We start from the raw sequence: 16,974 nt of genomic DNA, 5'->3' as shown, positions 1-16,974 counted from the left end.
GGAGCCCTGGGTTTTAAATATATTCATAAATGCCCTTCTTAGCTCTGGCCTAGGAGCTTATTCCTGGATACCCTGTTGGAATAACCTGGTGTGGGGAGGGGTGGGGGGCTCTGTAACACATTCAGCAGGTTAGGGCAGCATGATGCCCAAAGCGATTTCCTGATTGCATTTTAAAAATTAAAAGTCCCTTCCATGTAGAAGCTATTCAGTAAAAGTTCAGTGAATGGATAAGCTGGGGATGCCTGGATGAGCTTGGCACTTCTTATGTTTCTATAGCAGAACAATGGGCAGCTGCTGGTCCTTCCCTCTCACCTGTCAAGGTCAGCAAGGGGTCTGGGCCAAGCAGAGCCCACAGCTGAGAGAAGAGAGGGAGAACCCAGAGGAAGGCCCTCCCCACCAGGTCCATCACCCAAGACTTGGCTTGCCTGATTTCCTCTCGGCCCTCGTTTTTGAGGCGAACAGCTATGGAAAGTAAGGTATTTCTCTATTTCCGCGTGGGAGCATGGCACGTATTAACCGAACAGTATTTGTGAAAGTTTTTGGAGCTCTTGGGGAAACCGAGGATGAGGAAGAGGAGGCAGACAGAGGGGTTCTTGAAGGGTGCTGGAGTTCACAGAAGGAATTCTTGGGTTCTTGAGATGGGAAGGGGCAGGGAGAAAAGGAGAGAGCAGGAAGTGGCGCCTGCACCAGGTTTGGGTCCTTAGGGCCTTGGGATCCTGGCATTTCCCTTTTGAGGGACCTGCCAGCGGAGCGGGCCCTCAGCTCGCGCTGATAATGAATGAAACAAATGGGACAAAGGAGGGGGCGCACGCGGCGCGGGACTCGAGTAGGGCGCCAGGCTCGGCTCTAGCCCCAAGGAGGAGGGGTCCTGCCCACTCGGCGACCTCACCTTCTCCCTGCCCTGGGCCAGGAAGCTGTCCTCCGTGCCCCTCCGTACCCTAGCTGCCTCCCCAGCTGCCCGCCGCCGATTGGACGCTCTTTGGGGCGCTGAAGCAGAGGGACCCGGCCGAGCGTGCGGGAGGCTGCCGGGCGGGGCGCGAGTTCCAGCCTCCGGGACCGAGGGCGGGTGCGTCCCGCGCCGCAAGTGAGCACTCCTGGAAGTCCCGCGCCAGGGCAGGGGCTCGCGGTCCCGCCCCGCCTCTGGAGAGATCCGGAAAGAAGCCGGGGCGAGACCGCGCGCCGGGGGGGCCCCGAAGACCACCCGGCGGCGATACAGACTTTCCCGAAAGGTCTCTGTCTCCTAGCTGAGAGCGCACGGGAACCCGGGGGCGCAGGGGGCGCCGTGGGGTTAGCTGAGCGTCCAAAGCCAGGGGAGGGAGAGAGTCTCAGCCCAGCCCCGCACGCTCCGCCTCTGGCGGTACCAGCCGGCTCCCCAACTCCGGGCTCCCGGGCCGGCGGGAGGAGCGTGCGCCAGTCCTTAGGTACTGGGGACACTCCCCTTCCCGGGAGCCAGTGCAGAGCCCCCGCCCTCCGCTCCAACGCGGGGATCCCCTCCCCCAGCGCAGAGATCCCCGCGCGCCCCCTGCCCACTTTGCCAAGGCGAGAAAGCGGCCGAGCTGGAGACAAAGAAACTCCTGCCTCCTCCACTCTCGGCCCCTCCGCCCACCCCAGACACTCCCCGGCGCCCTCCCTCGACCCTGGCGACATCGCTCGTGGACGCGCTAGGGAAGGGGGGTAGGGTGGCCGAATCTGCTCCCTGACGCGGGCCAGCTGGAGGCTGCCCGTGTTCCCAGCTTGGGGACACCCCACGGCAGCCGCGCCCCCATGCTCCGCTCCCCGAACCGTCCCGGTCCCCCGGCACCGCCTCCCCGGGCCAAAACCTTCCCCCACTTCTCCAGCTTAGCGATAGGGGGGCGCGGCGCACACAAAGCGGGTGTGGGGGGCGGAGTACTGGGGGGGGGGAGATCCCGCCAGGGCTCTGCACGGGCCTGGGCGCAGCTATTTACCCGATTTCTTCTTCGATCTCCGAGATGTCCGCGAAGATGAGGAAGACCACGAGCAGCGTGAGCGCAGCCAGCATCCAGCTCCGGAACTGCAGCTGCATGGTGGGTTCGCGCCCGCCGGGAGCCGCGCGGGCCGGCTCGAGGAGCTGGCTGGAGGGCGCAGCGGCAGGCGCCGGAGCCTCCGCGCGCGGCGCGCAGCGGGGCAGACACTCGGCGCTCCGGGTGAGTGCGGGCCAGCGGCGGCGGCGGCGACAGCGGCAGACAGGGGTTGCTCAGGCGCGGCGAGCCCGCTAGCTCCCTCTCCGCTCCCGCCCGCCCCTCCTCTCCCCTCCCTTCTCCTCCCCTCCCCTTCCCTTCCCTTTCCCTCCCTTCTCCGCCCCGCGCGGGGCTCCGAGTGCAGTTTGACAGCTTTGCTCCGCGCCTCTGCTCGCCTCCTCCCACCCTCGTCAACTCCAATGTCCAGCCATCCGCCTTTGCTCCTGCCGCCTGGCTTTTCAGCTCCCAAGGGCGCTGGGATGTGGCCAGGACCCGCCACTCCCCGCCAAGGGAGGCTGGACTCGGGGCACCGCGGGCGTCCGGGTACCAAGCTGAGCCCAGGGAAGGGTGCGCACCGCCTGGCGTCCCCAGCCGGCTGGCAAATGCCCTCCCGCGCTCGCTCTTTGTCCGGCGCCCTCGCTTTCTCGCAAAGTTTTAGCGACACAAAGACCTACACCTGGGGACAGCCCCTAGCGCTCGGCGAGGAGGCGGTTTCAACCACGCAGATGTTTCAGCAGTTGACGAATTAGGAGGGGTGGTGGGGGAGGGGGAGGAGAGAAGCGATATCCAAGATAGGCCAACTTCAGCGGAGATGCTGGTTGCGATCTGTGGGCGAGGTGCTCAGCCCGCTAGAAACCACTCCCTTAGGGCGGTCATCTTGGTCACCATTGATAGAACCGAGACTGGATCCCGAGAGGCTCCTTGAGTTGTCTGAGGTCACGCAGTTTTGGCTAGAACTCTGGGCTCCTGCTGGAGTGGCTGCTTTACCCACAATGGCAGACTCAGTGTCTGCCCTGCCCTGCATGGGCCTTGGCCCTTCTGACTCCTGGCTGGGCTTGCCTCTCTAGCTCTTGCCCTCTCCCTGCAAAATTAGTACCCGCCCCTACCCAACCCCTGTCTTAATCTAAAGGTCTGCTAGAAAATATGGCTCCAACAAGGGGTAATTCCCCCCAAGCCGAATATTTTTCGCTTCCCCAGCCTTAGACAATTTAACTCAAATTACATTTCGAACCAACCATTAGCCTGGGAAGAGCCCCATTAAGTTTTACTGGAATTAGGTAATTACCTATTTTTTTTTTCCTTGCGCTAGTTGTAACAATCCTCAAATCAGGAAATGTAACTTCCCAGAAGTGATCATCTGGTTTATGCAAGGGTCTTTGAGGTCTGAGTTTGGGGAAAAGGGTCCTGTTCAAGAAGCTGTATGGAATATCCTGACTGCCTGGAAAGGACTCAGGAATGAAGGGGAGCTGTGCAGATTGGNGATTGGCCGTCCCCCCCCCCCCCCGTCACTCACACAGAGCCAGTTCTCACAGGGGTTTGGGGAGGGGATGTCAGTGGCTAAGTCCCTTCAGGGACACCTTGGGGAGGTAAGAGGGATGCCTGCGCCTAGAGTCCTTCTGCCTCTTTGTGTGTAGGAAGGAGGGACAGGAGGAAGTCTTCCAAACTAGGGGACTTCTGGACAGCTCTTGTTGACCCTGGAAGCCAAGATAAGTTCTCCCCTGCAAGAAGAGTTCCCATCACCCTGCCTGGAGAGCAGGAGAGGGAAGCAGCCCCGAGAAAGGGAGAGAGCTCTGGGTGTGGGGAACAGATGTCTCTTCCCCAGAGGAGGGGTGTACCAAGCCCCATGACCACATTTCATTTCTTTCCTCGCCCTTGCAAAGTCTGGGCACCCCCACACCTACTGTGAGCTCCTCCTGAATGCCACATCTTTTTCTTGGAGCGTCACCTTCTGATGTTGAGTACAGTGTTGGATGTCAGTCTCCTGGTCCATTAGAGGTGGTGACAGGCATCAAAAGAGGGTTTCCCATCAGTGTGGCTGGCCACAGGGCTTAACTATTGCGTCTCCAAGTTTTCTGAGTGCCTTGATCTTTCCCTCATCTTGCTTGATGGGTGTTTAAGGAGTTGTAGAATTGTATTTGTTGTTGTTTTGTCTCGTTTTTCTGAGATGAATGGTTGTGATATCTGAACAGGGAGAGGTAAGAACAGGGTGCACCAGTTACGCTGCTCCATATTTCAATCACTCACTCACTGACTCCGCTACTCAGCCCTGTTTGTCCAGCACTTATCGTGTTCTAGACTCTCTGTGCTTAGGACTAGAGCTACAAAGAGAAAAAAGACAGAGGGAGAGGGAGAGAGGGAAAGAAAGAGAGAGAGGCATTTCCTGCCCTCTAGTGGCTCATGGTTTAGGAGGAAGACAGATGTAATTATGGTATGGGATGTGAGCAAGCTACGTGACAGCTTTGGTCTCCCGCAAAGCTTATAATTGATTAAGGAGACCACACCAGAGAGCAAGAAGAAACGGGCTGGCCTCTCTCTTCTCTCCTCTCTGTTTCTCTACCAACTACACTCTTATTATGCTGAATATCGTGGAGAGATTGCTGTGATCCTAAATTCATCTAAATTGCTACTGTTACAACAGAGTGTACTCATCTCCTATTGGGTGACCCAGTTGTCGTCCCAGGCTCGGGGCCTCCCTTCTTTGGACTCACTTGACAAGAGTCATTATGAGTGGACAGGAAATGTGGAAACTGTTGAACACTTCCATCCCTTCTAGAGAAATCCTTGTAACCAGACCCACAGAGCAACACCCATCAAGTGCACCTGCTGGGAAAGAGCTAGCTTTGTAATATTGAGGCTCTCCTTGCACTGAGAGTCACTGAGACGGGGTTTTACTTGGAGAGCGGTAGGGACCCTCATGGTAGTTGACCACAGAATGCTGTCAGGAAGCAGCACATGTGTCTGAATCCACGTGGGCCAGCTTCTTTTCCGCCGTCTGTGCACGCTCACTGCCTCGAGGCTGTCTCTGAAAACTGAGTTTGCTCCTGGGGTCTGGAACAAGGGAAGATGATTGGATTGGCACCCAGTTCATGTCTGCTGATGCTGTGTAAACTACCATGTGGGCACACACCTGGCTCAGCCGTCCTGACCCCTCCCCTCTTTCTGACCCCTCTCTTTAAACAAGTCCCTATTCCTGCGTTGGTCTTTCTAAGAAACTGGGGGAACCCACAGTAATCACTTCTTTAGGTTAAGTTTTTGAGTATTTGGGTTAAAACACAAGAGTTATATGGGAGCGGCAGCAAATTAAAATTAAACCACCCATTAACATTTTAACTCAAATTAATGGAGTAGATTAGCTATTCAGGCAACTGGTAAGACTCTGGAACGTTCAGATGAATGAGGGCTAGAGGACCGGGGAGCTCTGCAGAGCTCAGAAGGGGTCCAGGGAGTCACATGCAGCAATCAGGCAGCCCATCCTTATCTCTGACTCTGACTAAGGGCGTGCTTCTCCTTCCAGCTGCTGACCTCAAGAGTGGTGACCCCCACCCAGAGTGGAATTCCTGAAAACCCCAAAACCGTATGTCTCATTTACACATCGCCAAACCTCTCTGCGCCTCTCCCCCCAGATGTGGACAGTTTTCATCTGAACTACTTCTTGGGGGTAAAAAAGACTCCTCTTGGCAATCCAAACTTTTTACACAGGTACTAACAGCTTCATTTTACGATGGAGGAAACTGAGGCTCAGAAGGGGCTCAATTGCCCAACATAGCTCCGTTGGCAGAAAGGGAATTTTAATGCAGCTGGCCTCGCCTGGGCCTCGGTGACTTCTGGGATTGTGCGAATGCCAAGGTCCCCTCCAGCACACTGGGCAGTTCTAAATGGATTTGTAAATAGGCATCACCTTTGATTTTTACTGAATCCCCCTCATTCTGGTATGTCGGGATTCAGGGAACAAACTTATCTTCACTCACTTCTCACCCTCCATCACTGGTGAGACCGTAATCATAAATCTCAATTTTCATCTCTCCACACAGAAGAAACCAGTCCTTTTAATCCAATCTTTTTTTTTAAAAAAACCCTCAATAATAAATAATAGTTTTTCTTATCCAAAATTCTGACCCAGTACCAAACCACTCTTGATCTCACTTGGAAAGCAGTTTAGAATGTTTAAGAAAAAACTAGAGTGGTAACAACCTTGCTTATCATCTCTGAAGGAGGAGCTGTGAATTGCTTAGTGTGGGGAGGGGAGCTGTGGAAGGGTGTAAAGACATACACTATCTTAGAATAGACTAATAGGCTATTGTATTTCTGCACCTCCCATAACTGAGAGAACCGGCTTTCCCTTTTGAAATTTACACTAAATTTGAATGTTCTCACAAATGCAACATTTCCCCCTTCAAAATCAGAATCCAGCGATAACAATATGGGAAAATAAACGGGCACATTTGCATTCCATTTGTAGCTTTTGTAAATAGCAAAATTGTATATTAGCCAAAGAAAGAAAAGAAATATACCCAGGCAAGTGTTTTACAGCACTTGTTCTGGAATTATCTGCATGGGACCTTGGGAGGGACGTGGGAATGAGCTCCACGGTGAGCTGGAAGTGATAGCAGAGGGTCGGGGGGTGGGGCAGTGGTTCAATTTTTTGCTGGCATTTTTCCAAATTCTTCAGTCAGGATTAAAGGTGGTTTTGAACCAAAGCATGAAGTCAAGGACCAGATGGCAGAGATAAATGAAAAGGAATGTCCTCTCATGATTCTCAACAGTGCTTCAGCGAAATTACAGCTGGGATCTCCAAATCAGCTCACCCAACTTTGCCCGAACTCCAGCATGACTTCCTTCCTGAGAGTATCTAAGGAAGCTGGCCCTAATCAGCCATTCCCCGCTCTCTGTCTTGTCTTGTGTCACTTTCTTTAGCCTCTGTTTGGATCATGGACCTCTGCATTCTCAGAGCTGGGTAGCTGTGTAGAGAGGGTGCACCTCTGTCCATTGCTTACCTAACTATGGTGTGTCTGGAATTATGCTAGAAGGCTGGCATGCAGTGGTGAACTCTAGGCACAGTTTCTGCCCTTGTGGAGCTCAGAGTCCCATAGGACTTCTACAGATGGAAAACCCTGGGACCCAGAGACCAAGGGACGGCCCACAGTTCCATTGCTAGTTTCAGAGCTGAGAGCAGAATTCTGTCTCTCTTGTCTCTGAGCTGAGCTCTGTGCCAGGTTTCCCACACATACGCTTTTCCATGACAGTTCAATGAGATTGTAAACTCCCAAGGGACTGGGAGGTTTATTCCTCTTCTGGTCCCACATTATCCCGGGAATACGTGTTCCTACCATGGCCAATTTCAAGCCACCACCATCATGTCACTGAAGGCAACATAGGGGAGGGTGTGCCCTGGCCCTCCAGGATATGGTATGTCCACCACCCACGTACGATAGATGAAATAATCTCAAGGGCACGGATAATAGTAAAAGGTAGAAAATAAAGTTAGGGAGTGATGAGTTCTGAGCATGTACGGCTTTTGTTTTTAATAAAATTATGTAGTTGGAAGTTTGCAGGCTTTGATTTCTAATAATGGCTCTGTTTCATGATAGCATGAGCAACCTCCAGCACGATACTGGTCACCAGTGGCAACAGGAAGTTGGCACAGTCCCAATGAATTGGTGAGCATACCTGGCGAAATACCATTTCTAAAGGAAACTCCAGATGGGAGAGTCTTCGGAGCCGTGGCGGCTTTTGACGGACTGTGGACCTGCTAGGATCTTGGCGCAGCACACTGGCCAGAGGAGAGTGCACTGGGCCCCAAGTAGGTTTCTCGTAAATGTCCCTTTGGGAGTCCTCTTGTACCGCTCCCTACCCCACATGGAGTCTTTGCGGTTGTTCATCCTCTCTTCCCAGTTCCCCCAGTCTGGTTTGACAAAGCAGACTGGAAAACTGAAGGAAGATCAAGAGACAGTGGGTTCTGGCTGCATGAATGTATTTGGATTAGGTTAAGCACCGTAAACTCCCAAAGCCAACGGCTTCTTCAGAACAAGTTTGTTTCCCTCTTCTGTGGAAATGTCCCCCATAGGCAGCCAGGGCTGGTTTGGCCATGGATTCAGGTTCTTCCAGCTTTTCTTTGATGAGGACTTCCTCACCACTCATCACCTCCAGATTCCCAGGGGTACAACGGAGGAAGAGATAAAAAGAAAGGAAAGTTCCTGAAACCAACCACGCAGGGCATCTGCTTACTCCCCTTGGTCCGAAACACTGTCATGCTGCCACACCTAGCTGCAGGGGACTCTGGCCTTCTGTGAGCTCAGCAGAGAAGCCCATTGTGGAAGAAGGGAAGGGCAGATGTGAAGGCCAACTGGTGGGCTCTGCCACAATGGGGGACAGAAGAGACCACCGTAGGGTTTTTCTCTCCGCATTAGCCCTGCCTTAAGATGATTGCGTGGCCTGAGCAGAAATGCACAGCTTTTCCTGAAGCTGAGTTTCACACTGTCATAGCTTCGTTTCTTAGCGCACTACTTTGCCACGCTCTTTCCTTGTTATCACCCTAGGGAGGAATCCTAGGAGGCATGATTTGTACTAAGCAGATCCTTTTATTCTAATGCGTTGACATCTAGACCTTCCCTGACCCTGGAAAATACTCTCCTAGGGCTGGTCAATTCCAGGGAGGAAGGGATTTTCCTGGAGCGTGCCTTTCATATGCAAACCAGCCAATCCAGAGCCTGCACCCCCTTCACCTCCTGTATGGGCTCTCACTCTGTGGGACAATATCCCCCCTGCCCTAATACCCCAAAGCCCCATACCAACAACCAGGGACACGCCCTGTGCCCCAGAGCCCCTTGAAATTACACAGAGTGAATCCTAAGCCTGTTTACCCTGACTCGCCCCTTCCTTCCCATGACAACCACTGGAAAGGCTCTTGCCCATGTTTTCTTCCCACTCCTCTGCCTGCTGACCCACCTGCAGCCTCTCCGTGTCTCCCCTCCTCCTGGGAGCTGTACCAGATTATCTTTTCAATGGCCACGGTCTCCTGATCACAGGCTTCACCGCAGCTGAATTATAATAACACCTACATTTAAAAACACGTTTTAGGGGCGCCTGGGTGGCACAGTGGTTAAGTGTCTGCCTTCGGCTCAGGGCGTGATCCCGGAGTTATGGGATCGAGCCCCACATCAGGCTCTTCCGCTATGAGCCTGCTTCTCCGTCTCCCACTCCCCCTGCTTGTGTTCCCTCTCTCGCTGTCTGTCTCTATCTCTGTCAAATAAATAAATAAAAAATCTTAAAAAAAAAACACGGCTTAGAGCAGAACTTGGCAAACCATTGGTGGTGCCGGACCAGGGATTTTCTTTGTTTTTAAATCTCATTGACTGCAGAGCAACAGGTGTCTTACCACGTGCCCTGTGCGCCGTCACATCACGGGCTTCTCGCCATGCGTGTCGAGCACCCCCACCCTCTTCATCAAGGGGAGTCACTGATCACACACGCAGATGCCATAACATGTGAAACTGCTGTGGATGTTTCTTCAGTTTCTGGACTCATCTCAGCATGGCCCAGGAATGCCCGTTCTCACATGGGTCCCTGAACCACACCCCGAGGGGTTCTTGCTCCGAGTTGATTTTGAGACCTCACAGATCGCTGTTCCGAACTTAGCTTTTTGTCTGATCTTGATCTAAGTTCCAGTTTTCCCGATATTAAATGGAGAAGATAACACTTAGCTCATGAGTTTTGGTGAGAATGAACAAAGATCACATAACTCCAGTACTTAAGAGCAGGCTGGCGTAAAGTAAGTGTTCATTACATACGGACTTCCGTTTATTAGTTAGGATAATGCAAAAATAGAAAGGATATAGATATATGCATATATATAAAATGCAAACAGCAGTTATCTCCGGATGGTGAAATTTGAGTTGATCTTTATTTTTCGCCACACTTCTCTCCATTTTATAAATTTTCTACAATGACCATAAATTACTCTGTAATCAGGAAAAAAAGTCATTACAATTTGTGGTGCCTATTTGCTCTGCACTGATTTTTTTGTGTGTGTGTGCCAGAGTTTAATATTCTTTCTTAATAACCCAATAGAAACACACATATTTAGTAAAGAAAATTGGTTTTGCAAACAATTTCCAACCTTCCTTTGATGTTTCATGAGCAGTTACCTAATATTCCCGTTGCAGTTCCTGAGGAAGGAAAACAGTCTACAAAACCTTGCTCGCTGGCGTTGGAAAGCCAGGGAGATGCGTCCCTCTCCTATTTTCTCACCTGATGTCACCCGATCAGCACCTACCTGGGCTTCTCTGTTGATTGCTCTGAGTCACGGCCAAGTCCCAGCTTCTGGAGCAAAGGGGTGAGTCAGAGAGCTGTGTGCAGGGAGAGCAGACCGTAGCTTTACGCCCACATGGCGCCCCAGTCCTCCCAGCTCCGGGGGCTGAAGGGACGGACCCTCCCCTCTACCTCACCGGGGCTCAAAATCTGCCGCCAGTGGTTTTGTGCAGGCAGTGATCCTGAGGATATGTTAAAATGAGGGCAGAGGGAAAAACACAACCAGGAGGGTCGTAATCAAGGCATAATTCCTCTTCAAGTCATCACATTAAGTCCTTGGCCGGGCCATCAGGTCATCTCACCATGCAGAGCTCTCTTTGGGAAGAATGATCGCCTTGAAGACAGCTATGTGACCACTTCATATTTTGGAATATCTGCTCCCCCCCTTTTTTTTGGTGGGAGGAAATTTATTGAGATGAAAAAGAAGGCAATAATTTGAGTTCCCCTAGACAGTTTTTTTTTTTTTTTAAATCCAAGCTGTAAAATCCAAATTGTCTCAAACTCTTCTAGATTCTAAGAGGGCATTATTACTACCTAACATTTATCATAGTTAACATTTTTTTTTGGAAAAAATGATCTTTATGACCTAGTAGTGTTGCATGTTTTTTTGTTACAAATATTTTTCAGAGAGCATTGGGATCCTGCATACGACTAAAGCTTAGGGGGCACCTGTGTGGCCAGTTGGTCAAGTGTCAGACTTTTGATTTCAGCTCAGGTCATGATCTCAGGGTTGTGAGATTGAGCCCTGCGTTGGGCTGGGTGTGGAGCCTGCTTAAGAGTCTCTCCCTCCCTCTCTCTCTGCCCTCCTCCCCCTCCTTCTCTCCTCCTCTCTAAAAAAAAAAAAATAAAATAAAATAAAATAAAATAAAATAAAATAAAATAAAATAAAATAAAATAAAAATAAAAAATAACTAAACCTTAGAGTAAATGTTTACCAACAGGGAGATAATTTTGACAATTCCAAATAATTATGGAGATTTATGGCTGTGTACCGGCCTTTGGATCAACATATTATTGGTAATAGCCATGATTTATTTGCTTCCAAGACCTTGATCAGTAACAGAACCCCAGTTATAGACTTGATCCAAGGGAGGAAACACAGTCCATTTTGTAGGTTTCTGGAAATTCATCGAGATGACAGATAAGTGCTGGGTCACTCTTTCGGTCGGACAGCAGTTTAATAAATTCTCCTGAGCGGCCCTGGGAGCAGCCGTGGCCTCCAGCCATGTGATACCACCGGAGGTAGACTGGGTACAGAACAGCAACCCCCGTGAGCATTTACGTTACTCATATACTGAGTCAGAAAAATGCTGTGTAATTTTCCCAATACGGCAGAACATACGTCCAAGAGAGATTAGGAAGCTTGATCTTTCAGTTTTATTCCAAAAGAAAAATGCCTGGGTTGCAGATCCAGAAAGGCCCCATGGTGGGTTATTATACTTCTCTAAGCGCCCATAAGATCCTCGGCCAAACTCTAAATTTTACTGGAGGGACCCACTGGCTCCCATCCACTGATTCAACTGTGTGTGTGGAGTGTGGTTCTTGAGTGCACAGGTCAGGTCAAAAAGGAACCATCGAGGCGGGACTCAGAAGACTTTCTTGACAATGTCCTTCCCCTTCTCTTGTTCTCTGTGTGAATCATCCCCAGTTTGGATCATTTAAGATGAGTCCTGTAGTTTAAAAACTTGAAAGGCATAAAGGACTTCATCTGGCTTTTTCTGAGGACCTCTCCCAATTCCAGCATTGCCCTTCTCCCTTTCCACCTGAATTGTGCTCCCTTCCTGACTCTCACACAGGAAGATTTTATTTTCTGTAGTGAGGCTCATGTCGAAAAAAAAAAAAATTCTCTTGTGGTTCCAGGCCCAGCAAAGGGGAACACATCTTCCCCTCCCCTTTCTTCCCTCCTGTTGGCCAGCCTCTGGGAGGGGCTCTTCCTGCAGGATGAGGGTCCCACCGTCCCACCGCTCAGACCACAGCTGGCCCCTGGCAGAGAGGTGTGCCCACAAACCAGGGAGCCAAAGCCACGCTGCATTTATTTCAAGATCCATTAGGGGCTCGCATGGCACGACGAAACCGATGGGAAAGATGAAACTGGCAAGAAATGAACTTCTATTTCTCTGTTTCTAGAAAGGATTGGCCACAAATAATGATGGGGTGGAAATCACTCAACAGCATCCACTTTAAAAGGTGGAGAAATTTAAAAATCACACCAAACACACATTTTTGCTGTCATTACCAAAGCATAGCTAAAAAAAAAAAAAAAAAAAAAGGATAATTGCCACTTTGATTTTTTTTTTCCTTGTAGGGCAGAGGACCCGCGGGGATCCGGGACTGTAACGCACGGCAAGCCATGGTGAGAGCCAGACCCCTCCCGCGAAGCAGGAATTACCCTTCCAAGGTGGCTGCAGCCATTTGAACGGATAAACTCCTAAGTATCAATAATATTGACGATTCATCATAATTTGCTAGATAATAGAAAACCGTTTTATAGTCTCGCTTTCGGAAGCCAGTCAAGAGAAGGTTTCCGTAGGGAGTGGTTAACCGCTCAAAGTGATCCTTGTCCGCTGACAAAACACAATAGAAAAGGTATTTTGAGAGAAGGCATGGAGAGGACTATAGTTTTGATGTTTGTAAAATAGTCTCCACAGAATCAATCCTTCCTGTGCGTTCATACAACTTGGGAGTTTATGGGCCATTCCACAAAAGGAGGAATTTCTCTCTCTCTCTCTCTCTCTCTCTCTCTCTCTCTCTCTCTCCCCCTCCCCCCCGCCCGTCATTTGATTTCTTGCATGGGGTCAATCCCGGGTGTATTCACGCTCACCCACGTGGTGTGGGGTTTTCCTGGCTTTTGTTGTCCTACTGCAATAGCGAAGAGGGGCCACCAGGTGGCACTGTGCTAGACGAGGGTCTCCAAAATGAAGTGGCGCTGCAGGACTGAGGCTGGGCCAGGTAGATTCTGGGCCAGGGAGGGGTCAAAAGAGAAATCGAGAGAATGCGAACAGAGACAGGACACAACCACCCAGAGGACAAAAATCTTGCATGTTGCTTACTGACCTGTGTTAGACCCACGGAAGCCAGTTTCCATCAGCCAGTTTCAAGCATGTAACTGGAATCGAGATAAGAAGTGGACACACTATCTCGGGAAAACAGTATTCTAAGCAAACGAAATGGGAGATGAACGTGAATCACCAGGAACTGGTTGGATGATCCCAGTTATCTCTACAGACGGCTCCTTTTCTTAACGCCCCTTCTGGCCTTGGTGAAGAGATAAATTTGAGCAGTTCTTCAGATAATCAATAATGGAAATCAATGATACATGGACACATCGCACTCTTAGCGAAAATCAATAATCGATCAGCACCCTGCACTGTCCCTGATTGGGGCACAAGTACAGTAGATGGGCGTTTCTAGCTGTTTAAATTGGAGAGTAAGAAAATATGAAATGTTTCCACTTTCCCAGTCATCCTGACATATTCATTAGAACAAGAATCAGCCTTTCTCTCGATGCCCCTCCCCCTCCCCCCAGGCAGGTGTATAAAACAGCAAATCCGCTTCCTTGGGGATGGAAGAAGAAGGTGAGGTTAGTACAGCATGGGTGTCCTCACAGCTCACGCACCGGCCGTGAGGCGCTATTCAGTATCTTTCCTTTAGGAGCCCAGCCCTGGACCCAGTGCCCTGTTAGGAAGAAATAGATGCCAGACCTTTCCCCCCCAGAGTCTTTGCAAAAGATCCCTGATTCACGGGGTGAAGCTTGTCACATGTTGCACAGATAGAGCTGCACCCAACCCCTCATTAACTTAATGGATTCGTATAGTCAGTCCCCCAGGGATGCGGAATTGAAGCGACTGCGATTCACGGCAAGTGTGGGAGTATTTATAAGTGCGTCTCCCACTGCTCCCAGGTTCTGAAAGCGGGTGAGCTCTGCTCCTGCAGCAGATAAGGAGGAAGTGAACACTGTATCCAAAAGCTGTCATCGTGTGTTTATTTATGCTTTTTATGACACCTAGTTTTGCTTCCCAAGCTTATTAATTTTTGTGCACGTTATCTATCTTGCAGTCCCTACTGGCCCATTTTGTATGAGATTTTTTGTTTTTTTGGGTTTTGTTTTTGTTTTTGTTTTTGTTTTTGTTTTTGTAGTAACGATATATTGCTTTTGGGTCACCTGTATGAAGCAATCGGCTTTGCTTAGGCAATGCTTTTTTCCCCATGTTTAGAGGTAATAACTGTTCTCCACCAACTTTCTCTCAAGTGTAAATCATGGATCATAAACTCATAGCCCAAGTTTAATCGGAGCTTCCCAAATATTTTCTTAGACAAGTGAAGTGTTTAAAAATGTTTTTGAGTCTGGAAACCTTTAGGGGACTACTGACTTCCCAGCTCTCAACAGGCTCCCCCACTCATTGTATTATATCAAGTCTGATTCATACATTGTCATCTCGGCCTAGCTCCAAGGGCATCTGGGAGCTGAATCAACATGAAACCGACAGTATTGGGAAAATGAACGCAGAATGTGCATGCTTCACTGACGATGGGTCAGCACTTTCTCATATAGTAGATTTTAAATAAATGCGGAGAATCCCATATACTGTTCGCAGGAGGGTAAATTGGAACAACTTCTCAGGAGGTTAATTTAGCGATATATGGAAGCTTTGTTATAGGAGACACTTTTTCTGTAAGGTGAATTGATGGCCTGTGAGAAAAGAAGTATGCAGACCCTCGGGAGGCTGGCCCCTCCCACGCAGCTGGCATGCCCTGGGAACAGGTAGCGGTATGAGTTATAGAGACGAATGGAGGCCTCTCGTTAGCCAGATGAGTCCATTAATTGGAGTTGGAAACATCTCATAACATAAAAGAAGTCTTCAAAAAGAACATGCCCTCAACCCGATAATTCCACCCATCTTTAGAAACTGTTCCCTAACGAAATACATAAATGAAGGTGGACATGTCTAGATACAAAGATGTTTATAACAATGTCATTTATGGTAATGAAATATTGAGAACAACGTAAAGGCAGTAGGCCTTCATGAACAAATCACGTGACAGCTATTCAGTGGAGTATTATGTGGTCATTAACAATCATAACTTGGTGATATTTATGGATATCGAAGTTGGTTTGCGTTTTAGGAAGTTGAAGATTATAGAACAATATGATCCCACTTTTGTAAACATGAACATGTGCATATTTGCATGGTGTGGTGGGCATCCTCCAAGATGGCGCCCAGCAATGTCTGCCTCCTGATATTCTCAGTCTTGTATAACCCTCATCCTGTGAGCAACTTGTTTCTAACCAACAGAATCCAGCAACATCGAAGGGATGTCAATTCCATGATTAGGTTACAAAAGATTGTGACTTTTGTCTTGCTTTTGGGCTCTGTTGCTTTTTGGCTTGCTCACATTGATGAAGACAACAACTATGTCAGAAAGACCCACCTGGCGGGGAATGGAAGGTTATCCCTAGCTAACAGCCAATGGGGAACTGAGGTCCTCAGTCCAATAGCCTGTAGGGAACTGAATCTTGCCAACAACCATCGAACAAGTTTCTCCCATTGAGTCTCTAGGTGAGACCCCATTCTGGACAACATTTTGATGCACCTTTGGGAGACTCTAAGAAAGAGGATCCCACTAAGCTGTGTAGCTGTGCCTAGATTCCTGACCCACAGAAACTGCGAGATAATAAATGTGTGTTGTTCTGAGCTGTTACACTTGTGGTGATTTGTTCTGTAGCAATAGATAACTAATATCCAGGGTGAGAGATCTGGAGGTACATGTAGGAGAATAGTGGATGTCAGGATGTCTGGATGGCATAAAAGTAGCATTCTTAAAATGTTTGGGGACTACACATCACTTAGATGAGGTACTGGCAGGCTTTTATATTTTATTCTGATGAAAACATTGAGATTTTGACACTGTCATTGAGTAAACAGAAGGGTGACTTAACACTTTACAATTTATTTGGCTGATTTCATATACTTATGACAGAGCTATCATGTCTCTGAGACACACTCTATATTTATGGTGGGAACTGTGATTTGGGGTGACTTTAATTCATATTTCCCCCTTCTCTTTGTTGCAGGTTGGGTTCTCTGAAACAGAGTTTGGGTTGCAAAGATGTTTATCAGGGATCAACACCTCTGAAAGGAGGAGGAGGGAGCAGGATTGGACAGAAAGCAAATTGAACTGCAGTGCAGGCCAATACAGCCTCATTTAACTGGGACAGTGCAGAGGTGGGGGGATTCTGGAGCAAATACTGTCCAGGAGATGTGTCTTGAATGGGGCTGAAATGGCAGAGCCTCTCTAGCCCTGCTTTCTGAGCTGCTGGATGCAGGCTGCCCCCAAGAGGGGAGTGACTTCTGCTTGGTGGCTCTCTGCCCCTGACACAGACCTGGAAGGAGCTGACACTGGAGGCTGCTGACTGCACTTTCTACACTGGACACCATGTCCTTCCTTGAATGGGATTCTGGGCATCTCATTTCTCTGTCAACCCCAATAGAAAAGAGGGAAAGGGAGCAAGGCTGGGCTGGTAGTGGGGGGAGTGAAACTGCTATGTGGGCCTAACAAAAAGCTTGGCCAACCATGTGGAGAGCTCTTGACCATATTTGGCCAATCAGAGTTTTTCCCCATTGAGTGGAAAATGCAGATATTTATACTTCCCACGATGGGTCATTGGATGTGTTACCCTAGGAAAGAC

The 16,974-nt window shown here is 49.4% G+C and overlaps 1 protein-coding gene and 1 long non-coding RNA gene across 2 annotated transcripts in view; one reads left to right on the top strand and one right to left on the bottom strand.

Moving 5' to 3' along the window:
• The window catches only part of ST8SIA2 (ST8 alpha-N-acetyl-neuraminide alpha-2,8-sialyltransferase 2), a 63,989-nt gene extending 61,719 nt beyond the window's left edge, over nt 1-2,270 (bottom strand). The window contains exon 1 of the mRNA XM_034667913.1: nt 1,947-2,270. Within this exon, the coding sequence (XP_034523804.1) occupies nt 1,947-2,044 (98 nt within the window). The 5' untranslated portion in view covers nt 2,045-2,270. The remainder of the gene's footprint in view (nt 1-1,946) is intronic.
• On the top strand, nt 553-15,973 carry LOC117803718. The gene is made up of 5 exons (XR_004627696.1): nt 553-1,084; nt 1,971-2,165; nt 5,494-5,678; nt 7,568-7,779; nt 12,592-15,973. It is a non-coding gene; the product is annotated as an uncharacterized LOC117803718 (long non-coding RNA).
• Nucleotides 15,974-16,974: the final 1,001 nt, after the last annotated feature.

Source organism: Ailuropoda melanoleuca, chromosome 9 (assembly GCF_002007445.2).
Source record: "Ailuropoda melanoleuca isolate Jingjing chromosome 9, ASM200744v2, whole genome shotgun sequence".
NCBI lineage: Eukaryota > Metazoa > Chordata > Mammalia > Carnivora > Ursidae > Ailuropoda > Ailuropoda melanoleuca.
This window is presented reverse-complemented; position numbering and strand designations above follow the sequence as displayed.